The sequence below is a fragment of the Cyprinus carpio genome, chromosome B21 (assembly GCF_018340385.1).
Source record: "Cyprinus carpio isolate SPL01 chromosome B21, ASM1834038v1, whole genome shotgun sequence".
Classification (NCBI taxonomy): Eukaryota; Metazoa; Chordata; class Actinopteri; order Cypriniformes; family Cyprinidae; genus Cyprinus; species Cyprinus carpio.
Window position 1 is genome coordinate 8,315,052 of NC_056617.1, and position 16,152 is coordinate 8,331,203.

General features: G+C 36.0%; 1 protein-coding gene across 1 annotated transcript in view; it reads right to left on the reverse strand.

The window, feature by feature from the left end:
* Positions 1 to 16,152, reverse strand: part of mmp17a (matrix metallopeptidase 17a) — a 69,905-nt gene that overhangs the window by 18,209 nt on the left and 35,544 nt on the right. Inside the window, exons 2-4 of the mRNA XM_042747961.1 lie at positions 13,756 to 13,888; positions 13,414 to 13,549; positions 3,276 to 3,562 (exon numbers count right to left, since the gene is read on the reverse strand). Of these exons, the coding sequence (XP_042603895.1) occupies positions 3,276 to 3,562; positions 13,414 to 13,549; positions 13,756 to 13,888 (556 nt within the window). The remainder of the gene's footprint in view (positions 1 to 3,275; positions 3,563 to 13,413; positions 13,550 to 13,755; positions 13,889 to 16,152) is intronic.

The window sequence follows — 16,152 nt, forward strand, 5'->3', positions numbered from 1 at the left end:
TCGACAAGAAGATATTAAATTATTAAAGTCTATATAGCCTACACTAAGATTTATGTTACTAAATGAATGTAATTGTTTGATAATAATTGTTGAAATAATTGTCTCCTGTATTTTGTTACCCAAATGTTGACAGGTATGCCCTCAGCCCCCATCCCAAAATATTTTTTTGTTGCCGCAGGGCAGAGAAAATTCTCCATTCACATATCATAAGTTGTTCAGAGAGCAATACAAAATCACAAATCTGTCAAAAAAATGTCAGGAAATCATTAAGTAAAAAGGGAAAAACACTTGAAACACATTGATATATTGCATTTGATACAGATGTAGGTTTGTGTCGTAGTGCAGGGCTGGGAAACTGGTCCTGGAGGGCCACAGTCCTGCAGAGTTTAGCTCCAACCCTAATTAAACACATCTGCCTGTAGCTTTCTGGTTATTTTAGATTTTATTATTTATTTGTTTGTTGTTTGTTTTGTTTTTGTTTGGGGTTGGTGTTAAGTATGGTGGACCTTTAGGACCAAATTTTGGAAGGTGTGATGTAGTGTGTATTGTCATGTTTTGTAGATCATTTATTTAGTTTTTCATATCATACATAATGGAATGAGATTTTACTCTCTGTGTCAAAAACCACTTCTTATCTGTTTTGAAATAGCTTTGGGTGTTCCTGCGCACCCAGGAACACTGCATCTTCCCTTTTTGTCACACATTATTTTCCCTGTATCTATTGTCAATGGGAAATCCTGATTAGGGATGGGAGTCGTGGGCCCCTGCTTCCTTATCGCACAACGTTGCCCTGAGGCAACGAAAAGAACTGAATTTCTGAACATGCAAAATAAAATAAAAAATCATAAAACCTGACAAAAGTCTTATCTGCACCTTCATATACACACACACACATATTTTTATGTACAGTTCATGTCATTTTATATAAGATTACTAAAGCAAATAATCTTGCCTTCTTCTCACACCATGTGCTCCTGTGACCATGTGTCAGAAAAGGAAGTCCTGTCTTCAAATGGTGCTTAATAGTGACTCCCACACTTTATTGGTCTGTTCTTTGATACTTTTCAAACATTTTAATTGGTTGCAATCATTTAAAGGGGTCATATGACATAGCTTAAAAGAATATTATTTTGTGTATTTGGTGTAATGAAATGTGTTTATGCGGTTAAAGGTTCAAAAAACACACTATTTTCCATATAATGTACATTATTGTTTCTCCTCTATGCCCCGCCTTTCTGAAACACGGCAATTTTTACAAAGCTCATAGTTCTAATAAAGCGAGGTATGCTCTGATTGGCCAGCTATCCAGTGCATTGTGATTGGCTGGATGCCTCAAGCGTGTGATGGAAATTTTACGCCCCTTAACATACTGTGATGCCATCTCCCAGCAGAACAAGACTCAGTCCAGCTGCTTTGCTCGTGCCCCACCCATCATTGGTTCTCTTTTAGCAGTTCAGTCAATGTACTGTTAGGAGTAACTGAATAACTGGGATATTGGTTTATTTGCATCATAGGGAGTGTCAGGCACATTTATAAACTGAATAACTAAAGTAATTTGTGGATTAGTATGTACTGGAGATGTGAACCGTTTTAGACGATTCAGTTAGATTTGGTGAACTGGTTCAACCGGTATAGTAATGACTTATACTGTCTTTTTTACGCGTTGCATATCGCGCTGCGTAAACATAAAACCACGTCTGCATTTGTGATCAGAGAAACAACAAACAACAAGCCTTCTCTACACTGCTCAAAACTCGTGTTTGAATCATCATTTGCAAATTATTTAAATATAAAACATGAACTTACAGACTGTGAGTCAGAAGTGCCAGACTGTCCTTGCAAAGTTGGAATTACCCAACTTTAGAAGCAGCCTTTGTGCAACAGACACATTGTAGGCTACTGGTTCAGGAAACAGTCCTCATCCTCCATAAAATGCGAAGCACGCATCTGATTATTTGGGTTGAACTGTTCTGGAACAGTGTTGTAAATACAACTTATCCACTGATTTCTAGTCGTGTCCTCTTTTCGAAGGCAAAACAAAGTAGTTTAGCTTTTTACAACGAAACACATAGCGTCTCCACAACATGGGGCCGGTGGCAACAGTGAGAATCAAAGTTATTCTTTCTTTCTTTGCATGAACATTTGGGTGGTGTTATGCAAATCTTCCCACATCGTGACATAGACATGTAGGGTGTGTTTAAACAAGGCATTTTAGGAGGGCGTGGTTGACTTAAATTTTACAAAGAATATATCTTTGGATTTGAGACTTTAGTCTTTGCAACTTTACAGATCTTCTTTATGCACCAAGAGCTTGTAACACTCCAAAGAGAAAAGAAAAATTTTAATCGCATCATATGACCCCTTTAAAAAAACATGTACTGAACATGGGGCATAAGAAAAACTTTCAAATAAAAACTTTTAAATAAAAAAAGAGTTAAGTCAAAATGATAATTGATTAATAAATGATTATATGTATTTTATCTGCTCCATAAATAATTCTAGATACCTTATCCGAATTGTTTCAATGTGTAGAATCCACATAAGCTTTTTTTTTCATCAACCCATCAATATTTACAGCAGGGCATGCAAATTCAGTCTGTATTTTGGCCAGACAAAAACTGCACACAGGCTGAACGTAAATAAAACTCTCTGTAAATCCACTCTCTGACACTAGGTGGCGCTTATGGAACAGCAGAATTACAGCTGTTTCCCGTAATCTCAGTGGACAATGCAGCATTGCGATTAAGAACACTACTTTATTAGGTATTACATAGAGTGAAAATTAAAACAAAATGCGATCAAATCTTTTCTGAAGACAGTCAGAACATTCAGAGGTACAATTATATAATTAAATTATTCATATATTTATTTGTAAAATTCCCTTGGCACTCTTTTAAACCCTCCCAGCTTTCCGCCATGTTTTCACACAAAACGAAACTACTCTGTGTACGTGAGACTGCTATTTAAACTGTGCTTTGTGCTGGATAGTATTTATTTATCCTGAATTGTTCAAATTGTGGTAATCAAATAAGGTTTTTATGATAATTAAAATATGAAACAGCAATACTGGCCATGGGTAATTTTATCACGATTTATCATCAAACCGGTGATCTTTCCATCCCTATTCCCAATAATACAGTTTTACAGTATTTTTGATAGAAAACAGTTCAGTTAAATAGAAAACAGTTTTTATCAGAAAAAAACATAAAAAAAAAACATTTTTGATGAATACAGCAAACAATTTCCTCTCATTCATATACTTCATGCTGTCTTACCTGGCGATCTGAAGGTCCAGGCTTCATCATCATCAAAGTGCGTGTCGCCCGCTGTGAATCGTTCTCCAGGAAAGAATGCGTGGGCTACTGTGCCACCGGGGCCGTCGAAAGGGTATCCATCATTATGATCCGCTTTGGTGAAATCAATCTGAATGTCTGCCTCATTCCCCGCCACCTCATGGAAGTTGAGAGGAGCAATGTCACTCCACACTTTCAGTGCATAGTACATAAGTGCCCGCACCATGTCCCGGCCCAGCAAAGCTGACTCCTTTGGAAACGTCCTTACCCTGTAATAGACAAGAATCCCTTTGTAAGACCACTGACACTGTTAGAAGATAAATTCAACATTGCTTTGAACACATAAATTGGACAAGACATGCAGCGGGTTGTCAAAAATAGTTCTGAAAGCCCGCCATTGTGGCTCTTTCTAACTCAGGGCTATTTCCATGGTAATGCATTTAGGAGTTACAAAACATCTTCTTCCTCTCTTTTCTCTTTTACTCAAGGTAATTTGGAAACAAGTAAGGGTGATTTGGAGGTCCACTATACACCCCACAATCATGGTAATCACTTCCTCCAAGGGCAATTTGAGCCCTCTTTTAGAGGGTACAGAGAAAGATCGATGAGAAATTAATTTCAGAGTGCCGGCTCTGTAAGTGCCCACCAAAAAGTGTGCCCTCTGCACAAAATACACTTATCCTTTCTGCACAAGCACCAGGTTCAGGCATTCCATTACATTTGCAGAACACTGACTCTCCCAATGGAGTTATTAGGGCACTTTGGGTGCTGGTAGCGAATTCGCACTGGTTGCTCAAGGTCAGCATGTAGATTTAGTCAAGTTCTATTGCAGTACATGTGATAACAGCTAAGTTTCCAGTGGGTTTGTTCAATAGAAAAGGTTGGAGATGCACAGTAATGCCATGCCAAGGTCAGCACTGCCCCCAGCTGCATTTACAATGAGCTAAGTGACCTCTTTGTGTGCTAACATTCTCTGTGTGATGTGCTACACGGTTTGTACATTAATTCATCTCACCCCATTGCTCTTCTGCTTGACTTGTGCCAGACATGCAGTAAACATCCTAAGCATTTCTCACACAGCAAAGAATACAAATCTAAAGTTTGAAAGGTACAGATCGGTGCTCAGGTTCATCGTGTAGCCTAGCTTAAGATAATCATAATATGTATTTTAAATGCAAAAAAAAAAAAAAATTATAAAAAATAAAAAAGATGAGAGAGAGAGAGGTGAGAGAGAGAGAGAGAGAGAGAGAGAGAGAGAGAGAGAGACATGCACGCAAATTAACTAAATAAACTAAATATTAAATAAAGATACTAATTATACTTTATTAAAATTTTTAGTTATATATATAATAATAATAATACATAAATATAATTTTTTTGAAATACATTATTTTTTTCTTTTTAAGTTAACAGTAAGAAAGAAAATATATATTATAATTTTGTGGGGAGAAATATATGCATGTCTTTTTTGTTTATTTTTTTATAGATAAATAAATTTAGGATAGTAGACATTTCTGGGGTTCCTGCAATTTTTCCAATTAGTTCATTGGCGCATTTTTTTTGTTTTTCTTGTGCAATACATTCTGTTTCCTTGAAATGTCCTGTTAGAACAGGTTTACATGCAATAAGTTCAGAGCTATGGTAGGAGGTATGAATTTCTAGTTCAATTTTCCATCTATTTTCGCCATAATGTGCCCTTGGCAGGGTTTCAATAGATGCCCAGCATAAATTGGAGAATAATCAAGGCAGTTTTTTTCTTCATGTCGTTTGGTTATTATACAAGGCACTAGCAGCAGCAGCTAACCTGAAAGCAAGGCAAAGTGCCTCTGGGAAGATTGGCCATCCCAGCAGCATGTAAACGGCCAAATGTTGAAGTTTAATTTTCAGTCACAATCCCCCTTCTTTGTCTCCATGTGATACAAGACTGATTAGACAGACAAGAGGGGAAAGGGATGAAAAGAGAGAAAATGACAAATAGAAATCAGGGGGAACAAGTTCAAAAGAACTAATTTCCTCTATTCCATGGTAATTCTCACAGTGGGTCTGACCCCTGCAGATCAGTGGTACAGACAGAACATTTACTGTATGGTGTTAATCACACATCAGATCAATCCTCCACACTCACAACTAGGTGTGAGAGTGACACACAGCCGGGCGGGTGTTTTAAAGGAATGATTCCTCAAATTAGCTTCTGTAAAATTATGAAACAGACAGGAATTTAGTTTGTCATTCACTGAAGATCTTTATATCCAACTCATCAGAGATTTTTTTTTTTTTTTAATTTGCAATGTCCAATTCAAGAATTTATCATTCATTTGAGTCAATTGTTTTCAATGAACAAACTGATCCATGAATCAACCGATATGGTTCTTGAATTCAACTCACTGACTGAATGATTCACATTGGTTACCAGCACACTGGAAGACAAGATTATGATAGCTAACGTATGATATCAGACTTGGAATATAGTGTACGAATCATATTGAACCACTTTTATGATGCTTTTTCATTCCTTTTGAAGCTTGAAAGTTTCGGTCTCTTGAAAGTTTCGGTCTCTCTTTATTATAAAGCTCTGCTTCTTAAAAAATATTTCTGATGATTTGCAAAAAAAGGCCTACCTAATTTGATTAAGGTGAGTTCAAGAATATCAATAAATATCAATAAAACTTTTTTTTTTCAAATTACATATATGTATCAGCTTATCAAAATGCACTTATCAAAATAACAAAAGCTGTCAAATGACAAAAGTTTAAAAGACAAACTTACAATCTACAAAGAAATAGAAAAAAGCATAAAATTATGTCTTAAAAAAACTTTCATACATATTAAAATCAGCTGAAAATTAAAAAAAAGTAGTTGTAACCTAGCTAAGAGGAAGATAGGAATCATGTTAGGGCTGCTCCCTAATAGTCGACTAACCGTTAGTCGACTATAAGGGGCTTGGTCGACCAAAATTTTATTATTCGCTTAGTGGTAGGAAAAAAAATTCTAAATAAAAATCCACATTGGCGAAGTCAGCCAGATCATTAATTGCTGGACTATGTGGTAACACACTGGGCAGGACATCCAAACACTCACCTTTCATCATTCATCGACCTATGTAAGTAGCAGCAACTTCACATGGCCGCTCAATCTAATATTAACCTAGAAAAATGTGCGCTATTGAAGTGTCTAAGCAGAGTGTGAAAGCTGAAAAGCAGTGCCTTCTGCAGGACAGATGGAGGCACCGGCACACTCACTTACACCTACAATACTTCAATAGTCATTTTTGGTCATACAGATAAGAGTAGGCCTGATACATCTTTCTAATCTGTAAAGACTCTACGTTTATTTGTGTCCACTCACAATAACAACAAAACATTGTGCTTTTGTAAAATAATGAAAGCAAACGGGATGCGCTTTCTGCCGCCTCAGTCTCTGTGTACTTGAGTGCGAAACTCTAAAAGTCTGTGTATGCTTGCCTTTCAGACATAAAAAAAATATATATCTATAGAGAGCGAAATGTCTACTTTCAAATAAATCAATTCAAATGGAAAACAAATTCTGTAATCCGTATGAAACATGCATATAGGCACGTCCACTACTGCGGAGATGAGTCGGTGTTGCCGAGTTCATCTCTTAAACTGAAAACAAAGAAATCACTAGTTTATCAATAAATTATTGAAATGTTAATGCAGCCTCCTTGCTGTGTTTCCCTGACACATTCGTAATCATTACTTCTGCCAGTGCTCTGGCAAGCTTCATGCATTTGTTTAAAAACTTGTTAGGCTGTGTATCAATTAAAGGCTTATTAATATGATTTAAATTGTTTATTACTAAACGTGCGATTAGTCGACTAATGCTTCAAATGAACGACTACTAGTTGACCAGAAATTTTTTTAGTCGAGGGCAGCCCTAAATCATGTATTCGTGGTAGTTTTTCAGGTGTTCAAAGTAAAATACAAGATTTCTTCACCTTAAAAATGGTTGTCAAAAGCAAAAAAAAAAAGCTACAAAATGAACATATTTTGTGAAAAAGTATGACATGCTAGAGCAAAACACTGTTTTTCAAATCACCACCCCAAAACTGGTAAGAAACAAGTATTGGATTTCATTCAGCAGATATGGTGTATGCAGGTGTTATAACTGAAAAAGAGTTTCTCCTTTTGTTTTTCACACAAGAAAGTCAGTCATACAGGTTTTTGAATGGGTAAATAAATGATAACAGTATTTCGACTTTCTGGTGAACTATCCTTTTAAAGATCCCCTGAGCCTATTCAGTGCTATGGTTTTCAGTTACTCTCTCCAATCAAACAGCCACGTGCCATGAGGGATGAAAAGAAATCCAACCCTGATGGATTATCGTCATTTGAGTCCTTTGGACATGGGTGGGATTATCTGGCTAAACTACAGCATAATGATTTACAACCTCCGCTCTTATTGTGTGGAGGCATCTGGACTAGATGCTCAAGCACACTCATAGATGCCCATGATACCTAAATCACACAACAGCTCCTTCACACTCTCATTGGATATTGCCCGCAGCATATTGAGCTATTATGAGAAATGTTCCCATTTACAGCCGGCATGGAAAGGATTAGGAGCGTCAAGGGGTTTGATCGACAAAAATGTGATGGGAGTAATGGAGGGTGGTGAGGAAAGAGATGCTTATCATAAAGCCATTTCACTCTGCTCCCTACTAATCAGCCTGGGAAATCAACCCCAGAGACACACAACACAAAAAAACATATTGTCTTCAAAGCAATCACTCCTAATCTATTTGGGTAATTAATGAGAATGGTAACGAGCAGACGGTGGCCCTAGAGAATGGTGAGGGTCTAATGTGGAATGATGGAGTCATGATGAGAGGCCGTCTCGGTTTGTGACTGATGGTCAATGTGTTCTGAATACATATGTAGACAGCTGGATCTCTGAACCTGCGTTCTTACAGGCTGATCAATCATTTATTCATCTGTGTCCACTGAGAGGCCATCCAACTGTCTAGACTAGTAAACTTTCTGAAAAATAGAAAAAGAGTAATACTTTGTCCAAAGAAACTTAAAAAAAAAAAAAAATTCTAAACCTTAAGGGGATAGTTCATCCAGAAGTAAAATTTCTGTCAGTTTTTTACTCATCCTCATGTCTCTCAAAATTCATATGACTTTCTTCTTTGGAATAAAGACAAGGTCTTTTAAAAAAAATTTCAATATCCAAATTTATAATGACTAAAAAAACTTCACAAAAGTGGACCACATGACTTGTACACTGTATTCCAAGTATTCTAAAGCTTTCTAAGAGGGACAGAAAAAAAAGAAGTCATTATTCACTGACAAACTTTCACTTTACTGGTAACTCAAGAACCCCTTTGAATGGAATCAGTGAGCTGAACTCCACACAATTTAGTCTGAATCATGAATGAATCATTCAGTCTGACTGATTCTGATTGAGCCTGCTCAAAAGAGTGATTCATGAATTGTGTTTCATGAAGTTCAGCTTAATGATTAAGTCATTATGTACTGTTGCTTTATGGAGAAAAGGCATGAAAATTAATTAAAAATTCCCTCTTTTGTTACTAGACAACATAGGGGTGAGCAAAATATTTAATAGACCTTATTAATTTTGTGTTCCAGAAAACATTTAAACATCCTCATTAATTCAGATTCAGTTAAAAACTGTCTGTATACACACACACACACACACACACACACACACACACACACACACACACACACACACACACACACACACACACACACACACACACACACACACACACACACACACACACACACACACACTATTTATTTATTGTACTCAAAATGAAAGTGCCCCATTTATGGATTTTTGAAAATTACCTTTCATGCAGTGTGTAATACAGCTCTAAGTGAATGAAAACATCCTGCAAAGTTTTAAAACTGAAAGTGCACCGTGTATAAAGTTATTGTTTCTCAAAAGAAAGAGTCGATTCTGAATCATTTAAATGAGTCATTTTTTTTTTTTCAACAAATCCCAAGCCATTTCATTCTTTACAAATCCCAAGCCATTTCATTCTTCTTTACAGAAGACTACTACAGCAACACTTACACTCTATGTGTGGCGGGGCTTTTTTGCTGTGTGAGATGTGTGGCGGGGCTTCCCCTGTAGGATACATATACCGGTTCACAATTATGGCTCTGCGTGTTTGCTGCGTAATGCCATCAGACGATTTTCGCGTTGGTCTGAATGAAAATTCAAATTCATTCTTTGCCACTAGGTCCTGCTTTTGGAGCGGTAAAAATAGCTGTTTCCCCAGTAACGGCTGTACACAAGGCAGCACTGCACTCACAAACACTGCTTTAGGCATTACAGGCATGATGAAATAAAATTAAAATCAACCAATCCATAACCAATCCATTTCATAATCCATAACATCAGAATATAATCTTAATTCAGTTTACATTAGCAATTTTTTTTTTTAAATATAAATATTAAGCAAAATATATTCATGCAAGGAAAAGACAAGAATAAAAAACATTTTGCTATGGGACAAGAGAATTCTATTATTAACTTCCACTTTTTTCTTTAAGTAAATTAATATTTGAGTATGTTTAGATATTTTCTGCAATAAAACTGTGGAAACAATTGTTTCCCTTAAGAATCTTGACGTGTATAAAAACCTGTCAGCCTGTGCTGATCAAAGCTCATTGTTTATACTGTCAGTACTTTTTGCTCTCTTATCGGTTCTTCTCTTGCCCAAGCCTATTTTAAAAGATCTCTCCTCACACAAACTTGTATGATGGTGCAGTGTAATAATTACTTAGAATCCATCATTGTCTTTCTCCCATCCTGTCTGTCTGTCTTATTCCTTACACCCCTTTTCAATTGTCTTGGACAGGCTTTTTATCACTGCTCCTAAAACAAGCCATTACAGGCTCTATTACAGTGACCGGCCTCTCGGCTGGTGTACTGGCACACCTCTGTCGCTACAACTGAACCAGGGTGCAAAGCTCCTGACATGAATTGTACAAGAACTGATAGAGTCATTTCACACCAGCCAGCACTGGGCGGCTCTGTTGAGGTCACACGGCGGGGTCTTCTCAAACTCATCAACACAGGGAAGGAAGGTTCAAGCAAAAATTAAGGTCACACAAAAATAATCCAAAAGCTGAGGGCGACAGAGCGTAGAATGTGAGGAAGCTTAGATATCCGTTATAAAATGGCAAAATGTACAGTATATGTACATTCAAATGCATTTGACTAAAAAATAGGCCTACATAATGTCACTGCTTCTCAAACAGTGAAAGTGCTAAGAACTGCTATACTTACAACTGTCAATAGGTCAAAAATTAGATTATAAATGTCAAGCTAAATATTACAATGACTTCTATCTCCATCTGTATCTCTGAGCACTCAGTATATGATGTGCATTATGAGTCACATAAATCACAAACAATTATCTTCAAAGGCCAGCGTGATAGTGTTGTGTAATACATCACACTTTAATTGGCTAAAATATTCAAATGTACCCAGAGTGATATTTAAAATAGTTATGTATATTATTTGTTCATAGGTTAAGACCATATGCCATGCATCCTGTGTAGTCTTAAAGAAATTGCTGCTGGTTAAACTCTCGAATGACCCTGCTGAGTCAGAAAGCCAAACGTCTATTAAGCTGCATGTCTGTGAGGTCAGATGTCGTGAGCAATTTATTCCCGACCATCTGGATGTATGTGTTGAAGATATTCACAACTCATCTGAATAGGTTTATCAGCTCTAGGATGATGGGACTGTCTCTGCGTTTAACAGTTTGCTCAAAACATTTTCATGACCTTGGTGTTGCTAGTGTCATGCTCTACTTTTTAAGCTACATTAATGATTTCTTATTTATTCAATAAAAGCATACATTAATTTTCTTGATGATAGACCAAAATTTAAGTTATTATTCACTGAAAATCCTTATCTCATTTGGGGTTGGAGCAACAAGTGAACTTCAGGGTGAACTTTTACCTTAAGTTCATCACAGAGGACAATGTCATGATTTAAAGACCCACAAATTGCTGGGAGTCACCTTTCAGATGATTTCAAAAACACAAACCATGAAAAATTAAATATACATCAACAAAACAAAACAATTGCTTTACAAGCCGATGGCTCTGTACCTGCATATGCACTTTAAAAGTTCTTTCAATTCTGCCATAGCAATTTAACCCTAATTCATGTTTATTAGCTTTAAGGCTATCTATATGCTGATGTAGTTCCTAAATGTTGACAAAATTATATAACCATACTTAAAATGCATCTCTTTTGGGAATCTGGAACAAAAATATTGATTTTATTCATTTTTACAGCTGAAAAAAAAATGAAGCACTTTGATTTTACCACCCCAGTTTTGTTTTAATAGGAGCTCAAGAATGAAAACAGCCCTCATCAAGCTATTTCATCTGCCATCCTACAACTGATGAAGCCATTCAGATGAGGACTGGAACGTCTCCAATAAATGGAAAAACATATCTAGATGATCTGGAATAAATTATTAAAGTCATGTTCCTTAGTTGAACTGCCATACTGATCGCAGGTCATGAAATAAATCTACCTACAAGTAACAAACATGCCCAAACTTGAATGTTTTACTAATCGAAACACAATAGGCAGTAGCAGGGGTTTATTTCACTCTGTAGGTAGGGTGAGTGGGACGAGCGTAAACCTGTGTGATTGACAACACAGAGAATGTGAGATCACAGTGGGATTCTGTAATGAGGAACAGAGAAGAACATGGTATGAAACACAAGACATGATATGTAGACAAAGCCCAATATTACACACACACACACACACACACACACACACACACACACACACACACACACACACACACACACACATATATATGACATAAATACACGCTTCAAAAAAAGACACATTCTAATGTTTCAGTGATGGGCTTTCTGACACTCATCTGCAATACTCTATACAACTGATAACATAAGAACATATTATACTATGTGATAAGAATGTAAGCCAGTATTATATAGCTATAATTCAGAATTTTCTACTTATAATATCAGAATATCAATCAGAAATAAGCCAATTACTTTCTAGCCATGAAATCAGAATATACTGTAAACTAATATTTCCTTGTTAAAAACACAATACAAACCAAACTATAAAATTAGTATATAAAATATTTTCTAAGAAATAACAATCTAAACAAAATTGTCTAATAATAAAATCAGAATATTATTTAGAATATAACCCTGCATTTTCTAGCTGTAAAATCTAAAAATAACCCTAATATTTTCTAGCTATTACATCAGAATATAAATCAGAACATCGCCCAATATTTTATATCCATAATATCAGTGCACAAGTCAGTATTTTCTAGCTGTAAATTCACAATATAACCCAATATGTTCTAACTATAAAGTCAAAATATAACCTCATATTTTCTAACTATAAAAATATAAATCAGAATATATTTCCAATTTCTAGCAAAAATAAAAATATAACCCATTATTTATTAGCTAAGAAATAAGAATAAGGCAATATTTTGTAGCTGAAAACATGACCCAGCATTTTTTAGCTATAAAATCTGAATATAACATAATATGTTAGCTATTAAATCAGAATATAAACCAGTATTTTGTCTCTATAAAACCACAATATAAACCAGTATTTTCTAATTTAGGATTTAACACAGTATTGTCTAGTCATAAAATCATAATATAACCATTCATTTTCTTGCTGTAAAATGTGAAAAATTCCTATATTATCTAGCTATAAAGTCAGAATAAAAGCCAATATTTTCTAGCTATAAATTTCAATATAAATCAGATTAATTTCTTATTTTCTAGCAAAAATATTTTCTAGTTATAAAGTCAAAATATGCATCACCATTCCAGCCACTAAAATATTGAAGCCAAAACTGCCACAAAATGCCATTTTCATCCTAGTTTGTTCATAAAATGCAATTTCAGCCTAGTGTGTTCAGAATCTTCAGCCCTGGCCAAGATCTGTTATTTCATTGAATCCCTAATTCTGTCTCTTTCCATCAGCTCTTACTACCACTGAGGCTTTAATTCAAGAATGCATGGATTTCAAATATATCGTACAGTATAGCTGTCTGACAGGAATCACTCAGTCTCAGTCACAAAAATGAATGTACCTCCAGGAAAGATGCCTCTTGTTCCACTTATTCTGAGTAGCTAGCGCACGCCTTCGTCTGCCTGCCGATATATCCGGCTCTGACACATCTGGCAGTGAGCAACGAGGGGTCTTCATTAAGCCCAAGGTTGCTTGGTCTGCAGGGAAACATACAAGCATGCATAAATACAGACCCAAACACATGGCAGATATTTTGATGCTTTTCTGGTCCTGTAGACCAGCTGCAGAAAGCCAGATGAACGTGAGACAACAAACCAATCTGAATTACACTGGTGGTATCTACCAGACAAAAACCACGGACAATGTGGACCAGAGATTTATTATGAAAATAAAACGTACAAACCTAGCACTCCAGTTTCTTTCAGGCCTCCGAACCTCTGCATGGCTTTGATGGCCCTCGTCAAAGCCTCTTTAGTCTGTAGCTGTCCATTCACAGGATCAGGGGGAGGGAGATAGCCAAACTTGCTCAACCAGTCCTATGGCAGAAAACAGGTATTGTGAAAATCATTATATCAAAATATCATACATCCCTCATCAATTATGTATATTTATGAGGGCATGAAAATGTACTTGGTTTAATTGTAATAATTAATAATTAAATTCATAATTTTAAATATTAAACCTGCAATTTTTAAAGATTAAAATCTTAGTTTGTTTTCTTTTATCACAATTCAAATGGTTTCACTACTTTGCTCTGAGCAGATGTTGCAATTTATTCAGATGCACTAAATTAAAAAACAAATCGACACTGATCAGTCACTAGTATATAGCTCCATGTCAAGGGTAGTTGATCAAACCTCATGAAATCAGCACCACAGACTTTAAAGAGAAAATCACCACCCATTCCAGCACCCACTCACTTTAACTCAACTCTGCCGCTCATCTACTTGACATTGATGGCTATTGCGACCGTGCTGAATGACTATTAACAAGTATTGATTTGAGTTGAAAATTCAGAGCAATATTAAAGATTCAGACACACTCAATCTGTTTTTTTTTTTATTCTCCATTGTTGTGTGTTAAACCAGACTATGTTGAATTTTAATGCTGTTTTGTCAGTCAGATCAATAACTGGGATCATCTTCTCACAATTCAACCGATTCCATTAGTGAAGTTGTTTTGTGCTAGCACAGCACTCTTAGCAGAGCATGGAGGCATCCCAGCTGCACGTCAGCCCAGGCCTGCGGGCAAACTGTTTGCGTATGGATTAAATTTCATAAAGCTTTGTGCTAAAACACAACGCTACACACTGTAATATGGTTCATTAAAATGTATGATCTCTGAAAGCGCTCTCACTTGATTAATCATGCCACCTTCATCTTTTAGGAAAAAAAACACCATCATGGCTACATTAATTATAAGAGCAAAAGAGAATGATTAAAAACGTCAAAGCTGGCTGACTCAAGGAATTATGATGAGGTGGGCTTTCCCTTTAAGTGCCAATAAAAGAACGAGTTTGTGCTGCGAGTGGACATACCAAGGTCTTTCAGACCAGGGGTGCACAAACAAACCTCTTCACTTCAGTATAACAAATGATGGCACTGACAAGCAAAAGAACTAGAACATCAGCTACCAGAGCTAAAAAAAACATCATAAATTCTGCATTCATACTCTCTTTGAATCAGAATAACTGAAGAGTTGAAAAGTTCACTTCTTGAAGCTAAACTCTGTCATGCTCCGTCCGCACTCAAGCCCTACCACACATAATCGAAAGAAGGCTAGAGAGTAGTTAAGAATTAAGGTGCTTCAATCACTTTGAAGTATGCAGTGTGCTTATGGAGTGCTACACTCACTGGACGACTTAGAAAAGTAAAAGTAGTGTCTAAGGAACATGCGGTTGAGTGGGTCAACAACATGGAGCACTTACCAGAAGAGCTGACTTACATAAATAGTTCAATTTCCTCGCTAGCATTTTGTTTCAAACTGTTTGACTTTCTTTCCTTGATAGAAAGATGTTTTAAAAGATGTTTGTACTGCTCTTTTTCTTTCTCACATTTTAAGAGCCATATTTTTGAAAAATAAAATAAAATAAAAATCTAACATAAATGTTTTATAAGATAAAAATGTAACCCAGTATTACCTACTGCAGCTAGCTATAAAAACAGAATACAATACAATATTATCTAGCTATAAAATCTGAATATAACCCAATATTGTTTTAGCTAAAAACAACAACAAAACACAATATAAGCCAATATTTTTAAGCTATAAAGTAAAAATATGACCAAATATTGCCTAGCTATAAATTCAGAAAACAACCCAATATTTTCTAGCTATTAAATCAGCATATAGCCCAAACATCTTTAGCAAAGAATTTAGATCAAGCTAATACAAAACAAAATAAAATAGATAACAACTACATTTAATATAAGGTTTCCAAAAACCTAATTTGAGCCAACAGGAATTGAAAGAAATTTAAAAGAAATTTGGACATGAAACCATATTTTTACAGAAAGTTATGTGTAAATAATGTGATTTTCTAAAAAACCACAAAAGAAGACATCACCTGCAGCTTAAAAGTACTGTACAAGACTGTATTAACAGCTATTATCTGTTGCTACATGGTTTGATAAATGATGGCCCTCTTCGGCTATGTGGCGCTATGCTACACTGACTGCTGCCTACTCTGTTTCCCTCCTCGCTACCAGCTGACATAATTTGTGTGTTGACACACTGTCCAGCTGTGTAAAAGTGTGGAGAAGAGGCTTACTCTTTTTGTGTGAGCTATATTCCCGCTGGC